This window comes from Populus trichocarpa, chromosome 1 (assembly GCF_000002775.5).
Source record: "Populus trichocarpa isolate Nisqually-1 chromosome 1, P.trichocarpa_v4.1, whole genome shotgun sequence".
NCBI classification, from domain to species: domain Eukaryota; kingdom Viridiplantae; phylum Streptophyta; class Magnoliopsida; order Malpighiales; family Salicaceae; genus Populus; species Populus trichocarpa.
This window is the reverse complement of record NC_037285.2, coordinates 44672173-44694340: the sequence shown is the minus strand read 5'-3', so window position 1 is coordinate 44694340 and position 22168 is coordinate 44672173. Positions and strand designations below refer to the sequence as shown.

General features: G+C 35.3%; 5 protein-coding genes and 1 pseudogene across 14 annotated transcripts; 1 reads left to right on the top strand and 5 right to left on the bottom strand.

Annotated features, from left to right (window-relative positions):
* Positions 1-1057: 1057 nt before the first annotated feature.
* Positions 1058-4125, bottom strand: LOC18095917 (COBRA-like protein 10). Of its 2 annotated transcripts, none has more exons than XM_024586933.2 (3): positions 3348-4125; positions 1504-2936; positions 1058-1344 (listed from the first exon to the last, which is right to left on the bottom strand). In XM_024586933.2, the coding sequence occupies exons 1-2, from the start codon at positions 3919-3921 to the stop codon at positions 1516-1518; spliced, it is 1995 nt and encodes a 664-aa protein (XP_024442701.1). In that variant the 5' UTR covers positions 3922-4125; the 3' UTR covers positions 1058-1344; positions 1504-1515. The 2 variants fall into 2 exon arrangements, with proteins under 2 accessions (XP_024442701.1, XP_024442692.1); XM_024586924.2 differs by having other exon boundaries at positions 1058-1347; positions 3348-4124.
* Positions 4126-4891: 766 nt separating this feature from the next.
* Positions 4892-8223, bottom strand: LOC18095916 (DDRGK domain-containing protein 1). Its single transcript, XM_006370581.3, has 8 exons — positions 7978-8223; positions 7769-7874; positions 7389-7492; positions 7014-7115; positions 6768-6929; positions 6347-6403; positions 6034-6070; positions 4892-5359 (listed from the first exon to the last, which is right to left on the bottom strand). The coding sequence occupies exons 1-8, from the start codon at positions 8098-8100 to the stop codon at positions 5154-5156; spliced, it is 897 nt and encodes a 298-aa protein (XP_006370643.1). The 5' UTR covers positions 8101-8223; the 3' UTR covers positions 4892-5153.
* A 126-nt stretch (positions 8224-8349) lies between these two features.
* On the top strand, positions 8350-12234 carry LOC18095915 (probable tetraacyldisaccharide 4'-kinase, mitochondrial). Of its 8 annotated transcripts, none has more exons than XM_024586962.2 (9): positions 8351-8594; positions 8837-8920; positions 9207-9437; positions 9761-9910; positions 10123-10332; positions 10535-10594; positions 11047-11127; positions 11517-11654; positions 11811-12234. In XM_024586962.2, exons 2-9 carry the CDS (start codon positions 8918-8920, stop codon positions 11844-11846), a joined length of 909 nt encoding a protein of 302 aa, XP_024442730.1. In that variant the 5' UTR covers positions 8351-8594; positions 8837-8917; the 3' UTR covers positions 11847-12234. The 8 variants fall into 8 exon arrangements, 5 of the variants coding, with proteins under 5 accessions (XP_024442730.1, XP_024442735.1, XP_024442706.1 ...); XR_002978232.2 differs by having other exon boundaries at positions 8352-8594; positions 8837-8960; positions 11546-11654; positions 11811-11920; XM_024586938.2 differs by having other exon boundaries at positions 8352-8594; positions 8837-8960.
* On the bottom strand, positions 12044-12977 carry LOC18095914 (pectinesterase 3-like). Its single transcript, XM_052448323.1, has 4 exons — positions 12926-12977; positions 12792-12843; positions 12554-12705; positions 12044-12318 (listed from the first exon to the last, which is right to left on the bottom strand). Exons 1-4 carry the CDS (start codon positions 12975-12977, stop codon positions 12044-12046), a joined length of 531 nt encoding a protein of 176 aa, XP_052304283.1.
* On the bottom strand, positions 12386-16239 carry LOC112326097 (thiamine thiazole synthase 2, chloroplastic-like; annotated as a pseudogene).
* A 2932-nt stretch (positions 16240-19171) lies between these two features.
* On the bottom strand, positions 19172-21144 carry LOC18095913 (protein translation factor SUI1 homolog 2). 2 transcript variants are annotated; one of them, XM_006370577.3, is made up of 5 exons: positions 20974-21143; positions 20095-20177; positions 19739-19944; positions 19606-19659; positions 19172-19487 (listed from the first exon to the last, which is right to left on the bottom strand). In XM_006370577.3, the coding sequence occupies exons 2-5, from the start codon at positions 20129-20131 to the stop codon at positions 19443-19445; spliced, it is 342 nt and encodes a 113-aa protein (XP_006370639.1). In that variant the 5' UTR covers positions 20132-20177; positions 20974-21143; the 3' UTR covers positions 19172-19442. The 2 variants fall into 2 exon arrangements, with proteins under 2 accessions (XP_006370639.1, XP_006370638.1); XM_006370576.3 differs by having other exon boundaries at positions 19172-19659; positions 20974-21144.
* Positions 21145-22168: the final 1024 nt, after the last annotated feature.

Below are 22168 nucleotides of genomic sequence, written 5' to 3'. Positions count from 1 at the left end.
TATCAAGAGAACTCCTATAAAATTTAATTTGTTGGGAGTTTTAAGTTTCATCCACTAGACTTGGTTTAATGATAATGCCAAAACTTTCTCCCTGGCTTGGAGATTCTTTTTCACGTTAAAAAATATTATGGTTTGATCCACAGCATTCCATGAGAAGTAACCTAGTCAAAATCTATTTCCTCGACTAAACTTCATAATTTTGGTGACCAAGTAAAATCAAAATTATTAAATTCGGCTCGTGATTGACTTGGCGCAAGGCCATCATAGATCATATGGGTTAACCAAGATGAATTGAAAATAATTAAATAAAAGTGAAAATAATGTTTTTTTGAAAAAATAAATTATAAAAAAAATTAATAGGCTTTGACCGGATCGATCATGATGCAGGTTAACCAGAGTTTTTAACCGGATCATAACGGGTAAATTTTCAAATAAATTTTTTAAAACCTATCTTAGACCAGGTTGACTTGCCAGACGTGCTGGGTTCATAAAGAATGGGCAAAACTGTGGTTCCATTAACTCAGCTGCTTGAAAAAATGCAGATCAGCATATATTAGTTAACTTGGCAAAGAATCAACACTTGCACTGGAATATCAAGTTTTTTTTTTTTTTTTTAAAAAAAAAAAAAGCCCCAGATAATAAGCTGATCTTGTTGAGTATAATCTGTTTCAATTGATATTAGACAGGTACAAATTGGAGCCCCCAGCAGGTGGTCTTAAAAGGTTTGCCACGTTAAATAACAATTGAAAACATTTTCTCCATTTCTTAGTCACTGCAACTTTAATTATTTTCCTTTTGATGGAATAAACTACCGAAAGCCCTTCATTATGTTCCTATCTTAGGACAAGAATATGGCATTCTTAGTTTCTGTGAAACAACATTGTCTGAACTGAATAAGCAGAAATATTTCTTAGTTTTAAGAAACATGAGTTGTTGAGATTCATAAAGCTAAGACAAACCTTGCAGGCTGCAGAAATCTTATTTCAGGATAGAATTGCAAAATTAAACTGTATGGTCTCATCATTTGATGCGAAAATCAAGAACCCTACGGATCAAATGGACTGAAAGTTATTCTATTACCATTAAAACCTCATCAAGGCATGCTAGATAAACAAAAAGACAGGTATGGAATCGGTATACAGAGGGCAATTCATCACTGTTTTGCATATAATTAACTGCTGGTAGTAGTTGGAGTTTTGTAAAAATTATGATATTTTTTTTCAGTTTTGAACTTGGTTACAACCTTTCTCATCTTCCGTTTGATATTCAACTTCAGAAGATACAGGCCCTGGACTCATTGTTGCATCATGCTCCATTTCTTGTCACAGACTTCTTCCTGCTCCGCTGCTGAGGCAGAGAAGTTGTGTCATGAGAAAGAAAGTGGTTACTGTCTAGTCTTTACAAAAGTGCTAAAAAGCTTTCATTGAAATAGATACAGGCAAGACAAATGCTCACCCAAGCGAATTCCATACAAAAAAAAAAAAAAAAAAACAGAATTTTAACCTTGAAAGACGATCAATGAAGGTGATCTGTCATCGTAATGAAAGTCATGATTGCCATGATTATGACTGTGAGGAACTTAAAAGGAGATTTTTGCTCTGCACTCGACAGGGGGATTTGCTTAGGCAGAGCACACTCTTCTCCATTGAAGAGTATTCTTGTAGGAAACCCATCACCCCGTGCTATATTTATGCCCGGGGTATGTTTTTTGGTAAATGATATCTTAGTTTGTTGCTTTCCAGGAATCCTTGGATCTCCTGGTTTAGTTCCATTTACCTCTCCCACCAAGAAATTCAAACCTGGTAGGCCTTGAAGGAAGATAGTTTTGTTGAGGTTGTCAAACGTGGTTCCGTTGAAGGAATACACACCTTCAAGGCCCTTATAGGCTTTGTTTATTTGGATTGCAGAAAACCAATCCTCGAAAGGAGAATCACCCCAGTTGAAAAGAGTGACACTAGCAGTCCATCCAGTCTTGTAATCAGAGTCAATATGCCAATTGAGGCTAACTGGACAATTATCAGGACAAGGTCTTGGGTTTGGAACTTTGAATTTATTGAGATCAGCCCATGCTAATGCCTTGTTTGTCCTGTTATCAAAAGGCACAAGAAGACTCTCTGCTGGGAGAAGCATTGCTCTTGCAGTCTTGCTGCAACCTATATTATTGTCACAACCACAGGCACAAGTATTGCAGGGAATGGCAGATCTATTGTAATAAGCAGAGAAAGAAACACAGCATCGTGAAAGCTTCTCCTTCGGACGCGTTATGTTGCAAGTCACTTGCCAACTTGCAATAGCATAAGTTTTAGAATCAAGTCCACTTGAATCAGGAAATTCAGTTGGATCTACTCTGATTGGAGGGCCACACTTGTATTGAGGATTGACAACTCCATCAATCTTCCATTTCTCGGGTGGTACAAGAGCAGTTCTGTTCAAGAAAGGAGGCATTTTGAAGACTTCCAATTGGAATATGGACCTTGCCTTGCTCTCATCCATTATAGCTGGCAAAAGGGTACCATTTCTACAACAGTATGGCAACTTCCCAACTTGTGAATCATTTTTCCTTTCCGGAGGAAGATCTGCGATGACTGGCTTTTTTTCACAGTTCATAACAGTGGAGAAGTCGAGATCTTTGTAATATTTTCCAGCAGGACCGTAAACGCATTCGGAAAAGTCTCTTTTGTGAGTGTAGGCTCCTCTCATCTTGGAAATGAACTCTCCATTCATCCATTCCCAGGTTAGGTTCCAGTGATCAAGCCGGCCTAATGGATTGATATTATCAATAGTAACTTGGGCCTGGTAGTTGCTACCGTAGGCTTGAAGTACATCGTAAGTGAGAGAGAGATCCCCGTATCGACGAGGCAAGAATTTGAGCACTTTCTTGTCAACCTTCTTGGCTTTGGGATCCTTCTTACAACAAACTTGCATATAGGTTTTTCCTAGAAGGAAAAGAAAATAAACTATGAATATTGATTTTAAGGAAACTTCTGTTGCAATTTGTGACATGATATCAAAGATGGGTTTATATATATATATATATATATATGACAGCTGAAAATTGTAGCAATGTTGATTGTAGACTTTTGATAACATTTATGAAGCATGATATGGAAAAACATAGAAAATTTATCTGAAATAATTTTGCTTCAGTGTGATCGTTGGCATGTGGCGAGAAGAGGGCAAGAACTCAGATTCAAGTCCCTGCCTTTTGGCCTGGTCGGGAAACAAGAGAAGAAAAAGAAACAAGCTCTCTGTATGAACAGAATCTATCTAAATAGCATAAAGATAAACCAAGTGCAATGCTTAATTTGAACGAAAAAACATGTCCATCAAGACGTGAGGATTGTTACCTTTCAAAGTTGCTTTAGGGCATTTGTACCCAGCATTAACAAGCTTTATATTCTTTGGCATAGGCACTCCTGGTGGCTTAATTCCAAACACCGAGCCTGTAATCTCAATCTGTGCTGAAATCTGGGTGAAATCTCCTGCTGTGTCAATTGCAGTCTTCAGGTCAGTCATCGGATTTCCTGCGAAGGTTGTCCCATTGCCAACTTCCAGAGGGAAATCATCACCATCGACGACGATTGCCCCGGAAGCAGACACTAAAATTTCTTTGTGCTGAAAGCCTACAAACATCTGCCAACCCTTTAGTTCATATTGGCCTGTATTGGTTATCGTTGCCAATGACTTGAACGCCCATGCCTGTGCGGATGCATTCTTTACCCTTGGATATTCTTTTTCGCGGGATATGAAAGAATAGGTGAGAAATAATCCATTGCATTCATCCAGGCCAGGTGGTGGGGCTGCAGGATTTTCATAATCATCGGTTTGGCCATGGCAAACATGAAAAAGCACAGATGGTAAGGCAATGAGAATTAGCATTACCAGTTGCCATGGAACCTCCACTCCTAAATTTGCTTTCATTTTCTAGTTTCTTGCAGGGCAAGAATGAAATTACTTTTTCAATAAAAAAATATGGAGAGGGAAAAAACAAAAAGTGCGGTTATGGGTTAGCTGGTGGTGAATTTGCCGCGTTCGAGAACGCGGCTATGAATGAGAAATGGGGAGTCACTGAGAAGGGAAACCCAAGTTAGAGTGAGATGAGAAGCTTATAAATTGGAATAGAGATAGCCAAGACCGAGTCTTATACCAATTCTCTTCCTCTAGTTTTCACGGTTGGTTCGGAGGTGGAGGATGTCAGCAGGGTTCTTACTATTTTTAGAGGGTAATAGCTGAATTTAACTGCAATATAAATATTTCTTTATTTTATATATATATATATATATATATAAAACAAAAATTGCATTGTCAAAATGATTCCAAGGGACCAAAAACTAACCTGAACCAGCTCACAAAGAATGGATTCTGTTACCCTTCTGCCAAGTGATTTTTGAGTTTACGGTCTTTCTGCTTGCATGGTCAAGCAGGCTTGTGTGGCTTGTGTCCAGTTGGCTCTAAGTCTCTATTAACTGACCAAAATGCAGCAACAGCCAGCGCGATATCAGTTGCGAGGGAGATCGATTATTCGTCATCTCCCTCTCTCTTTCTATTCTAAAGCTCCATGTTTCTATCAACCATAGCTTTCTTGATTAACAAGAGATGGATAGAACCAGATTTCATGGATAACAGCAGATGATAAACAGCCGACTTAGATGGTTTTCTTTTGTAAAGCAAACATGTTTTTCGATTTGATGGAGTTTCCATCAAATCTCTTTTCTTATCGGCATGAACCCCTGCCAGAGAAATATAACTGGTAAATTTTGGTCAACCAGGAAACCTGAAACCTGTTTTACAATATCAGGAGATTCGGTTTCTGTAGAACCAAAACAAGTTTCGGTCCGAGAAACGGGACAGGACTCGAAAAAACACAGCTCAACCATCAGCAATCAATGCATTCTTCAAGAACGATTTCGCGTATCTGATTCTCTATGAAGGGTTTACACAAAACGAATAGGATTGGGCAGATCTAATTAAGCTCGGAAACATTTCCTGAGTTTTTCCCACGTAAAACCTACAGCATTCTGCCTGCGCATTGACTGCTTCATGGTCATTTTCTTTTCGCTTTTATACATCACAAAAAAATGAAAAAGTTATAATATTTTCTGCTGCATGATTTTCTTCTATCTATATGACGCTAAGTCAGGAAATACACCAACTCAAGCAACAGTGAGTTCTTCCGCATTGCTGATTTCCTCAACAAACTGTGCTTTTGGCTCCAAATCAATGAATTGGTTGGACTTGCTTGCCAGATGCGAGATGCTAACCCTCCCTTGACGCTTAATATAGTCAGCAACAGCTCTCATCTCTTCTTGTGAGATGTATATGTATTTTCCTCTATCATCCATGACACCAGAAAGTCGCCCTGATACAAAAATAAATCTAACATTAAGTTTCTAATCAAGGGTACCGAACCATCTTAGATATTTACTTTGCATCAGAAACTATTTAATGAAGAAAGAATATATTTACTATGCATCAATCAATGACTAGGCATATCAATTTCATATTTTGTTGCGAACTAAACCACGACAGAAAACACTAGCATTCCAGTGGCAATGGGTGATTACATCTTCTTCTTTGTGGCATTTCTTTTTCTTTCAAAGAAAAACCAACTAGACTTTACCACAGTTTTAATCGGAAAAGATGATTTAAGAGTTGTTTTTCATTATAAATTATAGCTAGATGGTGGAATGTTAAAGGATATAGACCAACATGCCACAGTCAACCTTTAGAGAAGATTCTACAGTATAAGAGCAAAAATTACAGAACCAACCTTACATTAGAGAAGATAAAGAGTGGATAAAACTAGACAGAGAAAAAGGACAAATTCGATAAAGATATTTATACTTGTGAGGGTATTGCATGAAGAAGGTTGAGTTTGAAAATTTGATAATAAAGTTCCAGAACCCAAAGTGGAAGGAAAATAAAAGAGCAGAGAAGTAATTAAAGCAAATTAAACCATGAAAGGTTGCACAGGGCACTAAAGATTGCTTAAAACATTTATGCAATGAATAAAAGAGATGCAAGAACACATACCCATACTTTCCAAGGAGGTGATCCGATTGATACATTCCTGAATTAACCAAAGGTATTAGGCACCCATATTAGCATAAGAAGAGGCAATGATGTCATATTTACATGATTTAACTCCTACTTACTTGGACAACCAGATGCATATAATGAAACAACCAGTGAATGAGGATTGAGAACAAATTAAGCTCAGATCTATCATTGTTCAAGAACTACCATAATTTAGCATATGCATTGCTACTGTCAAATTAGATCCTTATATACTGCTGTGTCCAGAAGGATGAAATGGGAATAATGGGGAGTGATTTAGAGAGAGTACCTGAGTCCGGAGCTTAAATTCTGCAGCAAGATCTTCCAAAGGAAGACATTTATGTTTCTGCAAGATCACATTAAAGAAAACAAAGCAAAAGAATGAGTAACATAACAACTTTGACTTTGATTTTTGAAAGCTTATAATCACCAATGAAGTTTCCTTTTTACCAACAGCGGATCACAGTGCATGATAGCAGATAAAAGTAAGATAATTTTTAAATGTTTGCTGAACTTCTAACACTTCACATTTGATGGAGAAATTCATTTGCTCACATTACAGGGAGAAATTAACAACTAAACTTACCAGCAAGAAAAAATCACATATTTATCATGAATTAAAGGACAAATAACTTAAAGAGAGAGTTCATTATGAATTAAAGGACAAATAACTTAAAGAGAGAGCTCACTAAGTGCAGGACTTAGAGTACCTTTATGTATTCCACAAAATCAGACAACAAATCCTGATTTCCATCTTGCAAATCATTTCCTGTTGATCCTTCAGCATCCACTGAAAACTCTCCTTTCCATTTATCAAACTCCAACGCAGCAGTTTCCTCCTCCTTGGCCTGTCGAGCCTTGGCTTCTTCTTCCTAAAAGAATCACGACAAATTTCCTTACTAGGAATCCAACAATTGATATCCTAAATACCACAAAAGGAAAGGTAAGCAACCCACTAGCATGCGCTCTTTTGCCTCACGTTCTTCTTCCTTCCTCCTCCTTATTTCTGCATAACGGTCTTGTTTGGTCAGCCTTGAATCACGTGACGCTTCCTCAGCCTTCACAACAATAAGTAGCTTTGTCAAGTCAAATACCGACACTCTAATAGAGAGGGGAAAAAAAGAAAAACACAAAAAATCAGGACCAACAAAAGAGCCACAACAACTAAGAAAAATGACTTTCGGTTTCCTTTGTCACACTTTTCCTCTATGCCTCACCTGCTCTTAAAGCTACTCTAGATTCTTACACCTTGTAGGCAACTTCACTAAAGTTCAGACAAGGAAAAAAACTGCTACTTTTCTTGAAAAAATCTTAAGGAAGTAAAAGCGCACCTGTCTTTGTGCTTCCCTCTCCTGCCGTTTCTTCTCCTTCTTCGATGCCTTATCCTCATGATAAGCACCACCAACAACTTCATCATCACTTTCAGCACCAGCATCTGCACACTCCACAATTCCATACACTCAACACAAACACCAATTTCCAAATCCCGCAGCCAATCATTCAACATGGAAAGCACAAAAAAACTAACGTATTCACACATCATAATACACTTTTACATCTCTTTGTAACTAAGAACAAACACACAGGACAGGATAGGGCATGCCAATCGAAACCAATTAAAAAAAACGCACACAAACAAACACACGCCTGGACTCCAACAAATTTACATTCAACTAGAAATGCAGAATCTTCACAAAAAAAAACACTAAACCTTCAACAGTTGCTTCAACATTTCTTGATGAACTCGCTCCAGCTGCTGGTCTTCTACGCATTCTACGCGTACCAGTTGCACGCACCACTGTCTCTCCTCTCGGAACCTGAAAAACCCCAAAAAATTCATTACTCGATTCTTTAAACCATAAATACCTAGAAATTTCTTAACCTTTAAAAATTCCTAACAAATTGTAACCACTGACTGACCTGCGGTTCTTCTTGTTGTTGCGGTTCGTCTTGCGATCGATCTTGACGGCGTTTCCATAGATATAACGGTATTAAACCGACGACAAGAAGCATTGAGAGAATCAAAACAAATAATTCTTCCATTCTTTTATCAAATTACGATTCAAATTTTTTTTTCTCAAGATTAAAATTTTTCTCAACAACCAAACAGACCTTTTCAAAATTTTAATTCTAACGCGAGAATTATTTTTTTTAGAAAAAAACTGAGGGAAGAGAGATTAAAAGGAACTGTTAGTCTGTTACTGCTCAGACGACGTGTCAATTTCATGACAAAGTAAAAAGAACGACATGTACATAGAATATTTTAATGTATTGGATGACGTGTCGTCCCGTTCCGGCTTCATTATTTTTATTTCTTGCTGGTTCCACCGGTACTCTCTTTTTCGAGGCTGCTTCTCTTCTTCAATGGAGAAACTGAGGAGAGTAGTGAAGGAGATAGCCTACGTGCAAGACTACACTAAGCTCTCTACACTGCACCAATCTTTAATTCCTATCCTCTCATTAGCTTCCTCACTTTACAGAGTTGTTCTCTCTATCCGCCACTATCTCTACCACTTTGGCTTCTTCTCTAAGCACAGGTATACATGACCCTACTTACTGTTTGGTCTCTGATAAAGTACAAAGAAAGAAGAGAAACTGAAAGAAAGCTTTGATTTTTTATTATTGTGGCATGTGGGTTTTTCGTGGTTTCTATTAAGTTCCTATCTTTTTTTGAATTTTTGTTTGCCTTTGCCATTGTGCGTGACTAACAAGAGCGTAGCTTAGGCTAGGAAAGTATATTTTTCTATTGGTTTTTGCTGTAATCTGTTTATTTTTGAAGGTTGCCAGTGCCGGTGATAAGTGTCGGCAACTTAACATGGGGAGGAAATGGGAAGACTCCAATGGTTGAGTTCATTTCTTCATGGTTAGCTGATTCTGGAATTTCACCTCTCATTCTTACTAGGGTATTTTAACCTTTTTCTCTTTTTTGGTTTCATTTTACCTAGTGAATGATTACATTTCCTACTGGTTAATGATATGATGATTGCTAGCGCGACTATGCAATCTAGTCTCAGCGTGTGGGTTCGCACATTGGCATGCACGAACCAGATTGCATTGTAATGACAAGTGCAGATTTGCTTAGTGTTTGTGTAGTTGTATGGAGCCATTGGCTTAGTTGAGAGATTAATGTTTTCTTCTCTTGTTGGCAGGGTTATGCTGGTGGAGATGAAGCTAGGATGCTTACTAGGCATCTTCGTGGGAGAGCTGTAAAGATTGGTGTTGGTGCAAATCGAGCTGCTACTGCTGCTTGCTTCTTTAAGCGACATGGTTATGTAGATCCTCGTGATTATTTAGTTGAGGGCAAATGGCATGAACAGAAAGAGGGAAGTCGGATTAACTCAAGAAAAGTTGGTGTTGTGGTTTTGGATGATGGAATGCAGGTATTGTTTCCTTTATGTTTTTCCTATTATTTGTGTCATTTTGCCTTCACTCTCTCCGTGTTTGCTTGCATATACATGCTTATGTTCAGTAATTCGTGTGCATGTGTTTGTATTACATAACTCTGTGCAGCTTCAGGCTGTACTTGCTTATTTTTTAACCCGTGCTTTGATTTTTCTAACCCAAGTATTGTTCTTTATCTATCTATGGGAAATGCCTGTCATGTTCAGCCAATTGATTGTTAATAGTCCTCTAATCATGAAGAAAGAAATACGTGGCTTATACATATGCTGGTAATGATAGTGTTTATTTACATGGAAGATAGCACTGGAGCCTGCAGCGTGACATAGAGATTGTCATGGTTAATGGACTAACACCATGGGGAAATCATCAAATACTTCCTCTTGGACCTTTAAGGGAACCTTTGAAAGCCCTCGGAAGAGCAGATGTTGCTGTAATTCATCATGCAAACCTGGTACCTACCACTGATTTTTTCGTAGTTTGTCGGTGTTTTTTAAATTATGTTTCATTTAAAATTCTGCTTTTCTTGATGCTCTAAAGAACATAATTCTCTTACCACTCATGTTTAAGATGAAAAAATATATATATATATATATATATATATATATATATATATATATGAGCAGGAAATTGATTCAAATATGTTGAAATAAAAGTTTTGCACAGGTTTCGGAGCATAATCTCAGAGACATCAAGTTAATGATGCAAGAAGTTAAAAAATCTCTTCCTATTTGTTTCACTAGAATGTCTCCCACACACTTCTTTGAAGTAGGAAATATCAACACCAGAACACCATTGGATATCTTATGCAACGGTGTTGTGCTATGTGTTTCTGCAATTGGTTCTGCAAATGCTTTTGTGCAGGGGATAAAGAAGGTATTTTGCCCCTTTAGCCATTTGATCTTAAATATTATTTGCTTAATTATTTTTTCTGGAGAATCTTCACACATGTTATGGGAGTCCAATAAAAAATACTGGGAGACAGATTACAGGTGATACATTATTCTCAAATCCTTGCCCCTTTTCCCCCCTACTGTTATGTATTTTTATCTACAAATGAGAGGTGTTTCCTTGGCAGATGGGAACATTGTATGTTGATCGACTTGATTTCAGTGATCATCACTCACTCCAAGACACGGTACAATTCCCATACTCTCCTGTCTAAATTTTACACTGCTTTATACACGCACTTCAACATTTTATAACTCAAATGCTGATGACTGTTCTTTATAAGTTCAAATTTAATCTTGAACTTAACCTCAGTGACCATTTAATCTCCTGAATCTGTTTTTTAGTTCTTAGACTCTTTGATTGCATATGCACAATTAAACTTTTGTGGGAGGCAAATTCATTTGTGAGATATATCATGATTTAGATTGCCTCTACTGGCAGTATCCATATTATCAGTACAACTCATCCCAAACTGCTAAGTAATTGTTTGAAAAGAAGGGGAATAATAGCGAGAATGAATTAAAAATGAAATAGCACGTGATATATACCCAGCATATTATCTCATCCCTACTCGCCTGTTGTTGCTTGTGGTACCAATTCGATATGTCAATCTTATTGTCCTTTTGTCACTTAATCTAGGATATTGAGATAATCAGAATGAAACTCAAAGAGCTGGAGGATAAGTTTGGCTCCATGCCAGTTGTTGTCATAACAGAGAAGGTGAGTAGGTATTTATTGTTCTTGGTTGGTGGTTCCAAGCTAGCTGTGCTTGATTGCAACACTGCTATATCTTTTTGTCCCTAGCTTATTTAGGAACACTAAAGGTACATATGCTACTTGACTTCATTTTACATGCATGTCCGATTTATGGTACATGTAATTTGCAGTTTATTTACTTTCACTGGCAGGACACCTTCCCTTTAAATGGAAATAAGCATACCTAGTTTTCTTTCCTGATGAGAATGCTTGTGCAAATTTTAGACCATATTAAAACTGAATTGACTGCAAAATCCTGGGCCATTGAAGATGTAAATTATTTAAATAGGAATTTTAAGAAAACAGCTCATTACTTTGTGTGTATTTATTATTTTTCTCCATTGAATTACCAGGATTATGATAGAGACCCTGAAATTCTCAGGCATTTGAGTCCTTATAAAGTTATGGCACTCTGCTCAGAATTGCAAATCATTCCTTGTAGAGGCAACGGGGATGATGATTTCAAAAAGCTGTTGAAGGAGCTGGTGGAGGTAAAATTTTTAGGAGCAAACCAGAACTAGCTTTCAGATACCAACTCCCATAGGGTCTGAGCACAGATTAATTGATCCACCAGTTTTATTTATTCAACTTTTATTTACGGAAAGGTCGAAACATGAGCAAATGATGTCTCGCACTTAGTACTCTAGAATGCAGGGCATGACACAACAACACATGCTACTTGAATCCATGAGGGGGGTGCATGCTATTCCTATATTACAGTCCTTGAGTAAAAAAAAACTCCAGTGGATTCTAGCCAGGCTTCTCCTTGTATCAGCTCTGCCACAGTGAATTGCCTGGCCTCATTTGGATCAGTAATGACATGATATCCAGGCCGATTCACTCTCTTGCTGACACCTGCACCTGGCTCTCTATTTGAAGACTAGCCATAATACAATGTTTTTAATGCAAAATCCTTGCTCCATTCTGCCCAAACAGTACGATTAATATGTCCCCCAGTATAAGATTGCATAACTACAGTACGTAGGAACTTTTTCTGCCCTAATTCAAGATCAGGGTTTGGAATAATGATACAGTTCTGGATTGAGATCCCAGTATTTTGATTTGGATCAATCCTACCTTGTGCAGTGACCATGTTCTTTTGGTTTGCCATAGGCTTCCTTGCAATGAGAGCCACAGCTTGGTGCTTTTCTGGTCCTATATTTTGGAACAAAATTTTCAAATATTGTCTAGCTTAGACCAAAATAAATGCTTAATTAAAGAGTTAATTTTGGAATATTTGCAATGCCTAACAATACTGCCGCATAAACAAATGCTTAAACAACAACAAAAATAGTAGGAAAACAGAGGGTTGTTACCAAGCTAGCAGATCTAAAGGTTGGAGATCCATCCAAGACACCGAGGCTACCAGTTACGATGGTGAAATCCCTACCTTCACCAGCAATCATAACATTTTTGTTCTTCTTTGCAACTTCCACTTTCTCCTCATAATTCCAGCTTTTCACATATATCACAAACCGTCTTTTACTTTTATCTGGAGCCGAGCTCACAGCTTCTTGAACTGTGGTATAGTCCCACTTCCATCTATACCTCTACCACTTCGGCCTCAACATTGCCTACTGAACTTTCCAATTGTTTCCGGTCCCTGCAAAAGATCCATGATGGGAAACCTCTTTAATGGCTGAACAATACCAGTATCAGAGGCTGAAAGACTAGCAACAACTGCCAGAGAAGTTCTCGTTCTTGAAATCAAATCCTAGATCATTTTTTTCCATCGTGATTGACCTATTGTGTCAATTCCAACCAGGCTTGAACAACAGCACCAAGACACCAAGATTATTAGCAAAACCCTCCATGCATGCACCACATCAACCGTAAATATCTCAAAACATTGCTATTTTGTCAAATGCTCTAGCCAAAACTTGTAGCCATGACCTTTTTCACTTTCTCATTTCATGGTCCCAGAAATTATATCAGGAAAATAACACGGTGGTCCCTCAAGACAAGATATTTCAGTACCCATCCTCTATGATTTGAGAGGACCATTATGAAAAGTCCAATCTATCTATCCACTAATGGATGTATATAATCGAAGGCCACACTTCAAGATCATAGAATGGACTGGAAATGTGGCCCGTGACAAAGAAGTCCTGATTACTGCAGTATAAAGAAAGTGCAAAATACAGATATGGCTGCACAACCTACATTAGTGAAGGTCACCTGAATTCTCAGTTACACAGCTTCAGAAAGTGATGGTTCAACCAGCTTTAAGTAAAATAAACAATAATTCATAGAGACAGAAATTGAGCTTTTTTGGCAATAAACAATAAAGATGAAGGTTGAGCATGATGCAAGTCTGTTAACAATTTTAGTTGCAGATATTGATTATGTAGCTCATAAGTTAAAGAGTAAACGAGGGCAATCTCAGTTGATCATTAAAATCCCGACAACATTTGAAATAAAGGGAAATTAAAGGTTACCGTTCATGGAGAGCCATCAATCTCAGCAACTTCCATGCCAGTGACAATCATTCCAGGCACAATCTCCCTAGGAAGCCTCTCAATGGCATCTTCAGCTGCATTCATGTCAAGGGCATTCATTCCTGGCACACTAACAATCATGCCAATGCTTTTAAGCCTCTTGACCCCAGTAGCACCAAATGGTCCATCATGGCCACAGGAACTCACAACCACCTTGGCCTCCATCACATTAGGGTCCATACAAGATTGTGTGTCATGATTCATTGACACGAGCCCAATTAGTGACCACTCCACATACTCTTCCTTCCTTCGCTATCAAGTCCTCTGCAACCACAGCATTGAAAAACTTGACATTTGCTCATGGTTGCTCAGGAACATCTCTCAGGGGATCCACACCATGGCAATGCTCTCGTCTCTATGGCTCGTAGATTAATTGCACACTAGAAAACAAACTCCAGCATATACATACACACACGTACAGGAGCTAAAAAAATCACTAAAAGAATATGGCTCATAGATTAAAAAAGGGTACTTTAATCAATCCTTATCATCATGTTGCAACCATCAATCATGCCCAAAATTAATTAAAATAAAACCAGGACAAAACAAATCAAAAGAAATCTCATTAAAAAAATTAACAAAACAACATAAGTGTCACTACTAAAAAAAAGGTTACATAGGATATTAACAATAAAATAATCCAGATGTAAATTTAGCAACAGATTAGTAACGAATTATATATATGTTAATTTTTTAATATTAGCAACAGATTTAACAATGCAAAATCGGCTACTAAAAAATAAATTAATATATTAAGAATCAGCAACGGATTTTTTATTGCAAATATGGTTGCACAAAATTTACAATGGAAAGTCTATTGCTGATAAAAAGAAAAGATTAGATTTTGAATTTTATACAAAAAATAAATAAACAATAATGGCGTGCTTATAATTAATTGGTACATGTATAGCTTGCAACAAAAAAAAACCTCACACAGACAAATATCAATCTCAAGAGAAAAACCTTTCATTCTCCAAAAGAACCCTACCCTATATGTGGCTTTTTATTCCTTCTCCAAAAACCTCATCTCTATCACTTTCTTAAATTCTTCTCCATTAATATGTGCTCCCAAGGTGTCCTTTTCCCAAAACATCATCTGTCACTTTCTTAACTTTTTCTCCAGTGAATTTGTGCTCCCAAGGATTTCATCTTGCAAGAAATAAATATGGTGCAACAAAGATTGCAGGTATAATTAGAAACTCATATTTGAGAGACCGTGTTTATAATTTAGAGAGAATATATATTGTTTTATTAACTAATTTCTTTGATGAGAATAATAATTTTGTCAATTTATTGTAAATTATTTGTTAAATATGGTTGTCGTCACATGCTAATGTTTCTAATTCTTAATGCAATGTTCTTTATATATGTGGTTATGTGATGATTCCATTGTTGCTTGGTTAGGTAGTGAAGCTTTTTCCGGGGTATTGGTTTTTTCTGTTTTCCTAGGTGTGTGTGTGTGGTTTTTTAGAGGAGAAATATAGGTAACATGTGACAGATTTGTAAATAAAAGTTAGATCTTGGATTTTACTCGCGTGTTGTGAAAGTTGTTTGGTTGGTTAACAATTTTTTGCATACTACATCATTTTCACTCATCTTCTTCATCATCAACCTCTCTCCAGTGAAATTGTTCTTGTTTAGTAGTGTTAAACATAATAGGGCAAAAAGAGTGAAAATATTCATCATTAATTTTTTACCTTTCTCATCCTATTTGACTAGAAAATTTGCATTCTTGACTGTCTACTTTATTTATTGTAACACAGATGTTAAGGCTCTAACCATCATAGTATAATGATATTCCTTTCTTATTTGCATTTAGCTTCACTAAAAAAAGGTTAAAATTTAGGATTTCACGTCTTTGTTTTTCATCTAGTTTTTCATTTGATTGGTCACTTCTTATTTGTAGTCTTTCTAGATTGAGAACCAAGCAAGGAAACAACAAGACAATGATTTAATTCTTCTATATGGTAATTATGTGCCTCTATATGATCGTGGGTATGTGTTGCATTTGACTTCAGCAATGGTCCAATTAATGTAGCATGGTAAATGATCTTGACCTGTGTACCTTTCTTAAATTTCATGTTTTGAAAATGTTATTTTTTTTTTTTTTGTCTTTATCCAACATGCTCAGAATTGTAGCAAATATCTAAATTGTTCAAAACTTGTTGATTGTTATGTATATTGAGCAAGCTTGGGATATTAGCATTTGTGATGATTTTATGATTGTGGCAGTGGTATTATATGTGATGCGTTGACAAATATAATATGTTAGATAGTAACTAGCTATAAGGGATATCCATGTTATCATTTTTTTGTTAGCATACACTAATTAATAAAACAATAAATAACATTAATTGCATGCAGAAGGGAAGAATTTCAATTACCATGGCAGAGAAGAGTTGGCCACCAAGCCAAGTGCCACCACCAGGGCTAACAGATTGTTCAATAATTATAATTTTGACAGAAGGGTTCTTGCTAAACTCATAAGCACAAGACAACCTAACAGAGCCAACACCAACAATAACAACATCAGTGTATCTGCATAAGTTATCATGTCCATCATGTACCTTTTTGTCATTTCCCTTGACACTATAGAAACTTTTAAAACATAAAAAAAATATTTTATTATGTTTTTAAAATATAAAAAATATCTAATAATTATTAATATGTTTTTTAACTATAAATTTTTTTAACTGTCAACTTAAAATGAAATAACTTGACACAACCAATTCAAATGTGGTTGATTAATTTTGAAAATCCAAAAAACATAACCTCATATAGATACTGACTATTTAGATGGCTCACACTACACAGTGAACTAGGTCAAATTTATCCTAACATAAAAAATTATGCAGGTTAAAAATTACTTGGTTGATCTTCTAAGGTATGAGATAAAAAAATTAAATTGAAAAAATCAAAATTAAATCTATAAACAAATGTTGAAAAAAACCCTAGTCAATCCAGGTTAACTTGACTAAACAGCAACTAGGATAACCTCATAGAAAAGAAAGTGGAAAAATCACAAAGCTCAAGGGTCAATAATTTAATACAAAATGATGAAAGTGAAAAAAAATCAATTTCATACAAAAAATATTGAGAAAAAAAACTGAGTCAACTTGAATTAACTCGAATAACATGCTACCATACCCAGAATATGAGATCGAGATAACCCTATGAAAAGAAAAATAGAACAAATCATGAAACTCAAAAGCCAAAAACTCAATGTCGAATGATAAAATTAAAAAAAATCATTTAATAAAAAAATAACCTAAAAAAGATCAAACTTAAACTAGGCTAATATTTGAAACCAGTGACTCAGATCATGAGACTGAGATTACCTTATAGAAGGCAAATATAAAAAAATAACAAAGCAAATTTCCCAATAATAAAAAATTAAAACAAAACAAATAAAAAATAGCAATCAAAACAACAAAGATCAAATTTGGTATATAAATTAAATGAAAGAGTAATCAAAATAATGAAGGCCAAAATTGGATACAATATAATTATAGACTAAATTGAAAAACAAAATAAATTAAGAAAATAAAAAAAATAATCAAAAGAATGAGGGATAAAATTAGATAAAAATTAAATGAAATAAAATATTGAAGGACAAAATGAAAAACAAATATCAAGAAAATGATAAAAAAAAAAACAATAATAAAAAAATAAGGATCAAATTGGATACAAAAATTAAATGAAAAAAATACTCATTGATGAAATTAAAAAAAATTCATAAAACATTAAAATCAACATAAATAGCAGTTAAATTAATGAGGATTAAAATTAAAATAAACATAAACTGAGGGACACAATTGAATTTTAAAAGGGTAGGCGTGAATTTCAATATCAAGACAAAGAAAAAGAGGGAGGAAAAAATGTTCTACCGCTCTCAAACCACTCCACTGTGACTACCATCACACTCGTTGCCTTATTAGTTGCGCCACCATGAGACATTTTGGGCAACACAATATGTGGTCATTTTTGGTAGCTAGATGGGTCGTCTGAAGAATGCGAACAACGTCTACTCTCTAGCACATGCAACGCACATGCCATGAACTTTTTATTTTTCATAATATTTTTATTTGTTAAAAGACTGATTTGCTCCTAATTCGAATTGATTTCAATGATAAGTTAATAATTTCATTGTGCAACAAAAAAGTAAAAAGACTAATTTACCCAAATTCAAATTTGTTAATGCCAATTGAATTACATTAAAAGACAATTTTGCCCCCCTCCCTAACTCACATTCCCTTGGCTTGTATTGTAGAGGGCAAAAAAATCAATATAGTATAATAATCCATAGCCTCCTTAACTTTTTTTATAATGATACATAAAAAAAAATTCTAATCATTTAAGCCTCCTGATCATTTAGGAGGTGTTAACTCAAATGTATCCCATGCATTTTTCAAATGAAAGGGATGCATTTGGCTATTTGGGCCTAACCCAAATGGTTAAAAAAAATTATCATTTGGGCATGACCTGAATAGCTAAAAGCATGATATTTCGGAGGAGCTTTTGTTATATTTCTTGGGATCTGGTTCAAGATTTTAATTGAACGAAGCCATATCTTAGATGGCTATTTGTCAACCTCTTTTTCTTTTTTGGGTTGATTCTCCAGCAGGTAGCAATATCTATAAAGCGTGGTTTCAAAATGTATATACAGTGACATATAAAAAAAAATGCTGCAAGTTATAAATTTTTATTAAGAGCAGCATCAATGGCGTTTTGGTTTGAGGTTGTTAAAATCACAGTTTTAACTAAGATCGATGGAGTTCCTGAAAAAACGAAATCGTCAGGTTTTATGTTGTATAAAGAACAGGTGATCACACCAACAACGTTGGGATCCAGACAAACTGTTCAACATTTGAGAAGAATCCCCGAAGTTAGATCATACAGAGACGAATTCATTTGGCATAACATGGCTCTCAGCTCCTTGCAACAGCACAATGGAAGCCTGTTTAACCTTTGTTCATTAAATTCAAGAGGTGCTTTAACTAAATAGGAAAAACAATAGAAGAGCACCCGTTAAAAATGAATATGATCCTTCTTTCCTGGCGTGCTTAGATAGCAGATAAATCGTCTAGTTGGACCTTTGGCACTCACCAACATCCAACAGGTGAAAATCTAAAATGTCGAAAAAAATCCCTTCTGCTTGGGATCGCTATAGAGAGCTTGTTCGCTGAAGACACTGTTCAGGAAAAAAAAAAAAAAAAAAAAAAGAGGGAAAAACAAGTAGCGTTTACCTGCAAAAGAAACGAGGCAGCAGACCCATTGTCTCTGCTCTCTGTTGTGAGGATGGCTATAGGCCACCCGCTGAATTTCCTGTCATTTTGTGCCAGTTTGGTATTAAATTACCAACTGGGTGAGTTTCAAAAATCGATTTGCCTTGATTTTTTTTTTCTGTGCTAATACTAGAAAAAAAATCTGAAAAAAAAATATTTTGATGTTTTTTTTAATAAAAATATATTTTTAAAAAACATATGGCGCCGACAGCAGTTAAAAGAGCATTAACCAGGAACACCCCAACACTTCATCGATAATTTATTGTTAGACTCGAGAGAGCAATAGCTATTTAATACACAAATACAAACTGTGTAGAATTCCATTATCATCCCACAATATAGAGACCAGATATCTGGACAACACCAGAAACAAATGATGCATATGTCATACAACCAAACATAGGCAAGATAATAATAATAATAGATTTAATATCTCTAAAGTTCTTGATAAGAGCAGGGAGAGCACGGTGTGGAGTTTTAAATTTACTGCAACAGCTTAGAAACCATGAATTTTAATATTCTCCTTCTTCACAATGCCAGCCTGACCAAACAAAACAAAATTAAAAATTTGGATCCACCTAAATATCAGTATTTGGAGACAACCCAAATGAGAAAAACTGATTGTTAAACTCATCAGCTCGCACAAGGAATGAAATTACCTGAACAAGAAAGGTAGAGACATTCTTGCGCTGGTCACCTTGAAGTTGAATAACCTGTATGGAACAATCACATAAGCAACGAGAGACTAAACATTCAAAGGCTATTTTAAATGCTAAGCTGAAACACACATACCTGGCCTAATTCAAGGTCCTGCACCACTGTACCATTACAGCAGAATTCTTTCTTGAGGTCCTTGAGTATCTTGTTATAGCTGAATTCTTTTTTCAAACCTTGCACAGTTGTCAAGCTTTTTCTACCATTGCGTTGCTGTGTACGAATGTGCACGTACTCTTTTGCCCCAGCACCGGAGTCCTCAGCATTTGCATCAGCAAAAGGATCTACCATGGCAAACCACATAATTGTCAGACATCTAGGTGTAGATAGAGTAGAAGGTTTTGTCACATCTCAGAACAATACGAGTATCAGTACAATACAATTCGTGAGCATACTAGCAACAAAAATTAAGATGAGTAAAAAAGCTAGCTTACCAAAAGCAGTGGGAGTTTGGACGTCGAGATCAGACATAAAACCTTAACTGTTCAAGGAAGCCCAACAACCTAAAAGCTCAAACCTGAATAGAAATAACTCCATATTAACAGGGACTGAAACACTATTAAAAACTCAAAAGGATAAGACTAACTTTACTAGGAAAATAAATTATTTTTTTTTATCCTTTCCAAAATCACAGCATATTTCTTAGGAGACAAAAACAAGTCGCTCTATTGTCACCATAAAAAAAGGAAATCACCTAAATAAACAAGAAATAAATGGAAACAATAAATTACTCCCTGCTCACACTGGGGCAAGCAGGTAAGGCCGTTTATGAACTAATCAATCATGATAGAGAAAACTCACATAACAAAGTTGTCAACCACATCAAAAATCAAGATCCTAGATTAATAAGTTGCTTGTCACCAAACAGAACAATACAAGCTACAAAACTCTAACTAGAACATGTCATAACGTATTACTAATCGCATCCATATTCTAAACACAAACTCATCAACAAACAAACAAAAACACAAATACCCATTTGATGTAAAACAGAGCTTGCTTTATTCAACAAAAATACAGGTCTTAACTGCCTAATTGAACATATAGATATGATCACTCCCACAAGCCAATAAGCTAATCAGACAACAGACACAAAATACCTAACTTCAAAAAATGAAGAAAAGAAGAACCCATCAATTAAGACACCAAAAAAAGGCGATCTATCAAGACAAAGATTATAGCTTGCAATCAACTCACAAAGATCTGATCTTTTTAAACAAGATTCACAGAATTAACGCGGACAATTAATAAGTAAGCTAAAAATTAAAATAAAAAGAAGATGAAATCAACTAATTAGAACAAAGAGATATTACTTGATCCGGTGACTAGGGTTTCGATGTGAGAGATTGGTTGATTGATTTGAAGCGAAGCGAAGCGAAGCGAAGCGATGTCAAGATAACAGGCTGTTTGGTTGCAAAGAAAGCAGAGCTCTAGAAACTATATAGCGAGAACAAGCGAGAGGGTGTTGGTTTTCGAATTTACATTTTTAGGGTTGGGTCGGTTAATATAAGTTCTACTCTCAAGAGTGGTGAGTGCCTGGACACGCGTTGTGATTGGTATTTTCCATCGTATGATTTTAATAGAATGAACACATGGCGGGTGGATCACGCGAGTAAAGAAGATTTGGTAGTTGGAGGGCGTGAGTGAAGAAATTTGATAGAAAAGCGTTTGTTCTTACCGACACCGTTGATGAATTAGTCAAGTTTGTTTTATCGTTTTGAAAATTTTTAAATTTTTTTAAATTTTTTATTTTAAATTAATATTTTTTTATATTTTTAGATTATTTTGATGTGCTATATCAAAAATAATTTTAAAAAAATAAAATAAATATTATTTTGATATATTTTTAAATAAAAAACACTTTAAAAAACAACCGCAACTATACTCAAACAGGCCCTAAAAGTTTAGTAGCACTTATTTGTTCCATTGGCTTTTACTATTAAAAATATTAAATTAATTTTTTTAAGTATTATTTTAAGTTTTAATACCTTAAAAATAAAAAATTATTATTTTAATAATTTATAAAAACATTTTTTATTGCATTACTAAACACTCATTAATTTATTTTTTTGAAGTGTCAATATGTTTTAAAACTATTTCTATTTAATTTTATAATAACCAAGAAAAATATTAATAATAATTTTATTAATTTATATCTCAAATGAAAAATGTATTTTTCAGTAAAAAAATTCTTTTTATATTCATATATTTCACAAAAACATTTCTTTTTTACTACAATCAAGATTTTTTAAAAAATAAAAATTATCATAGTTTCAATTAAAAAAAAAAAAACATGTCCTAAAATTAGCAAGTTGTACGGTTATAGTGAATTTTGTTATTCTATTTCCATCCATAAATCAGTCAAAGGCAAATGAAATCAAATTTCTTGCAAATCATTCATCATCCCGTATGACACGGGGTCAATTTTTCGACACAAAAAAAGACCTCGCGGTGCAATCTAGTCTTGCTAGACTCAGCCTTTCCCTCACCGATTCACTCGTGTTTTGC

What these genes read in the sequence shown, in the direction of transcription:
- LOC18095917 (XM_024586933.2), bottom strand. Translation starts at nt 3,921, where the DNA reads ATGAAAGCAAATTTAGGAGTGGAGGTTCCATGGCAACTGGTAATGCTA. An exon ending in CCCTAAAGCAACTTTGAAAG is followed by an intron (nt 2,937 to 3,347) that starts GTAACAATCCTC and finishes TTTTCCTTCTAG; the next exon opens with GAAAAACCTATATGCAAGTT.
- LOC18095916 (XM_006370581.3), bottom strand. Translation starts at nt 8,100, where the DNA reads ATGGAAGAATTATTTGTTTTGATTCTCTCAATGCTTCTTGTCGTCGGT. An exon ending in TGTTGAAGCAACTGTTGAAG is followed by an intron (nt 7,493 to 7,768) that starts GTTTAGTGTTTT and finishes TGGAGTGTGCAG; the next exon opens with ATGCTGGTGCTGAAAGTGAT. An exon ending in AGAGGGAAGCACAAAGACAG is followed by an intron (nt 7,116 to 7,388) that starts GTGCGCTTTTAC and finishes ATTGTTGTGAAG; the next exon opens with GCTGAGGAAGCGTCACGTGA.
- LOC18095915 (XM_024586938.2), top strand. Translation starts at nt 8,422, where the DNA reads ATGGAGAAACTGAGGAGAGTAGTGAAGGAGATAGCCTACGTGCAAGAC. An exon ending in CACCTCTCATTCTTACTAGG is followed by an intron (nt 8,961 to 9,206) that starts GTATTTTAACCT and finishes TCTTGTTGGCAG; the next exon opens with GGTTATGCTGGTGGAGATGA. An exon ending in ATCACTCACTCCAAGACACG is followed by an intron (nt 10,595 to 11,046) that starts GTACAATTCCCA and finishes CACTTAATCTAG; the next exon opens with GATATTGAGATAATCAGAAT.
- LOC18095914 (XM_052448323.1), bottom strand. Translation starts at nt 12,977, where the DNA reads ATGGAGGGTTTTGCTAATAATCTTGGTGTCTTGGTGCTGTTGTTCAAG. An exon ending in ATTGTTCAGCCATTAAAGAG is followed by an intron (nt 12,706 to 12,791) that starts GTTTCCCATCAT and finishes GTAGAGGTATAG; the next exon opens with ATGGAAGTGGGACTATACCA. An exon ending in TGTTATGATTGCTGGTGAAG is followed by an intron (nt 12,319 to 12,553) that starts GTAGGGATTTCA and finishes TCCAAAATATAG; the next exon opens with GACCAGAAAAGCACCAAGCT.
- LOC18095913 (XM_006370576.3), bottom strand. Translation starts at nt 20,131, where the DNA reads ATGTCTGATCTCGACGTCCAAACTCCCACTGCTTTTG. An exon ending in CCAAACTCCCACTGCTTTTG is followed by an intron (nt 19,945 to 20,094) that starts GTAAGCTAGCTT and finishes TTGCCATGGTAG; the next exon opens with ATCCTTTTGCTGATGCAAAT. An exon ending in AGGACCTTGAATTAGGCCAG is followed by an intron (nt 19,660 to 19,738) that starts GTATGTGTGTTT and finishes TGTTCCATACAG; the next exon opens with GTTATTCAACTTCAAGGTGA.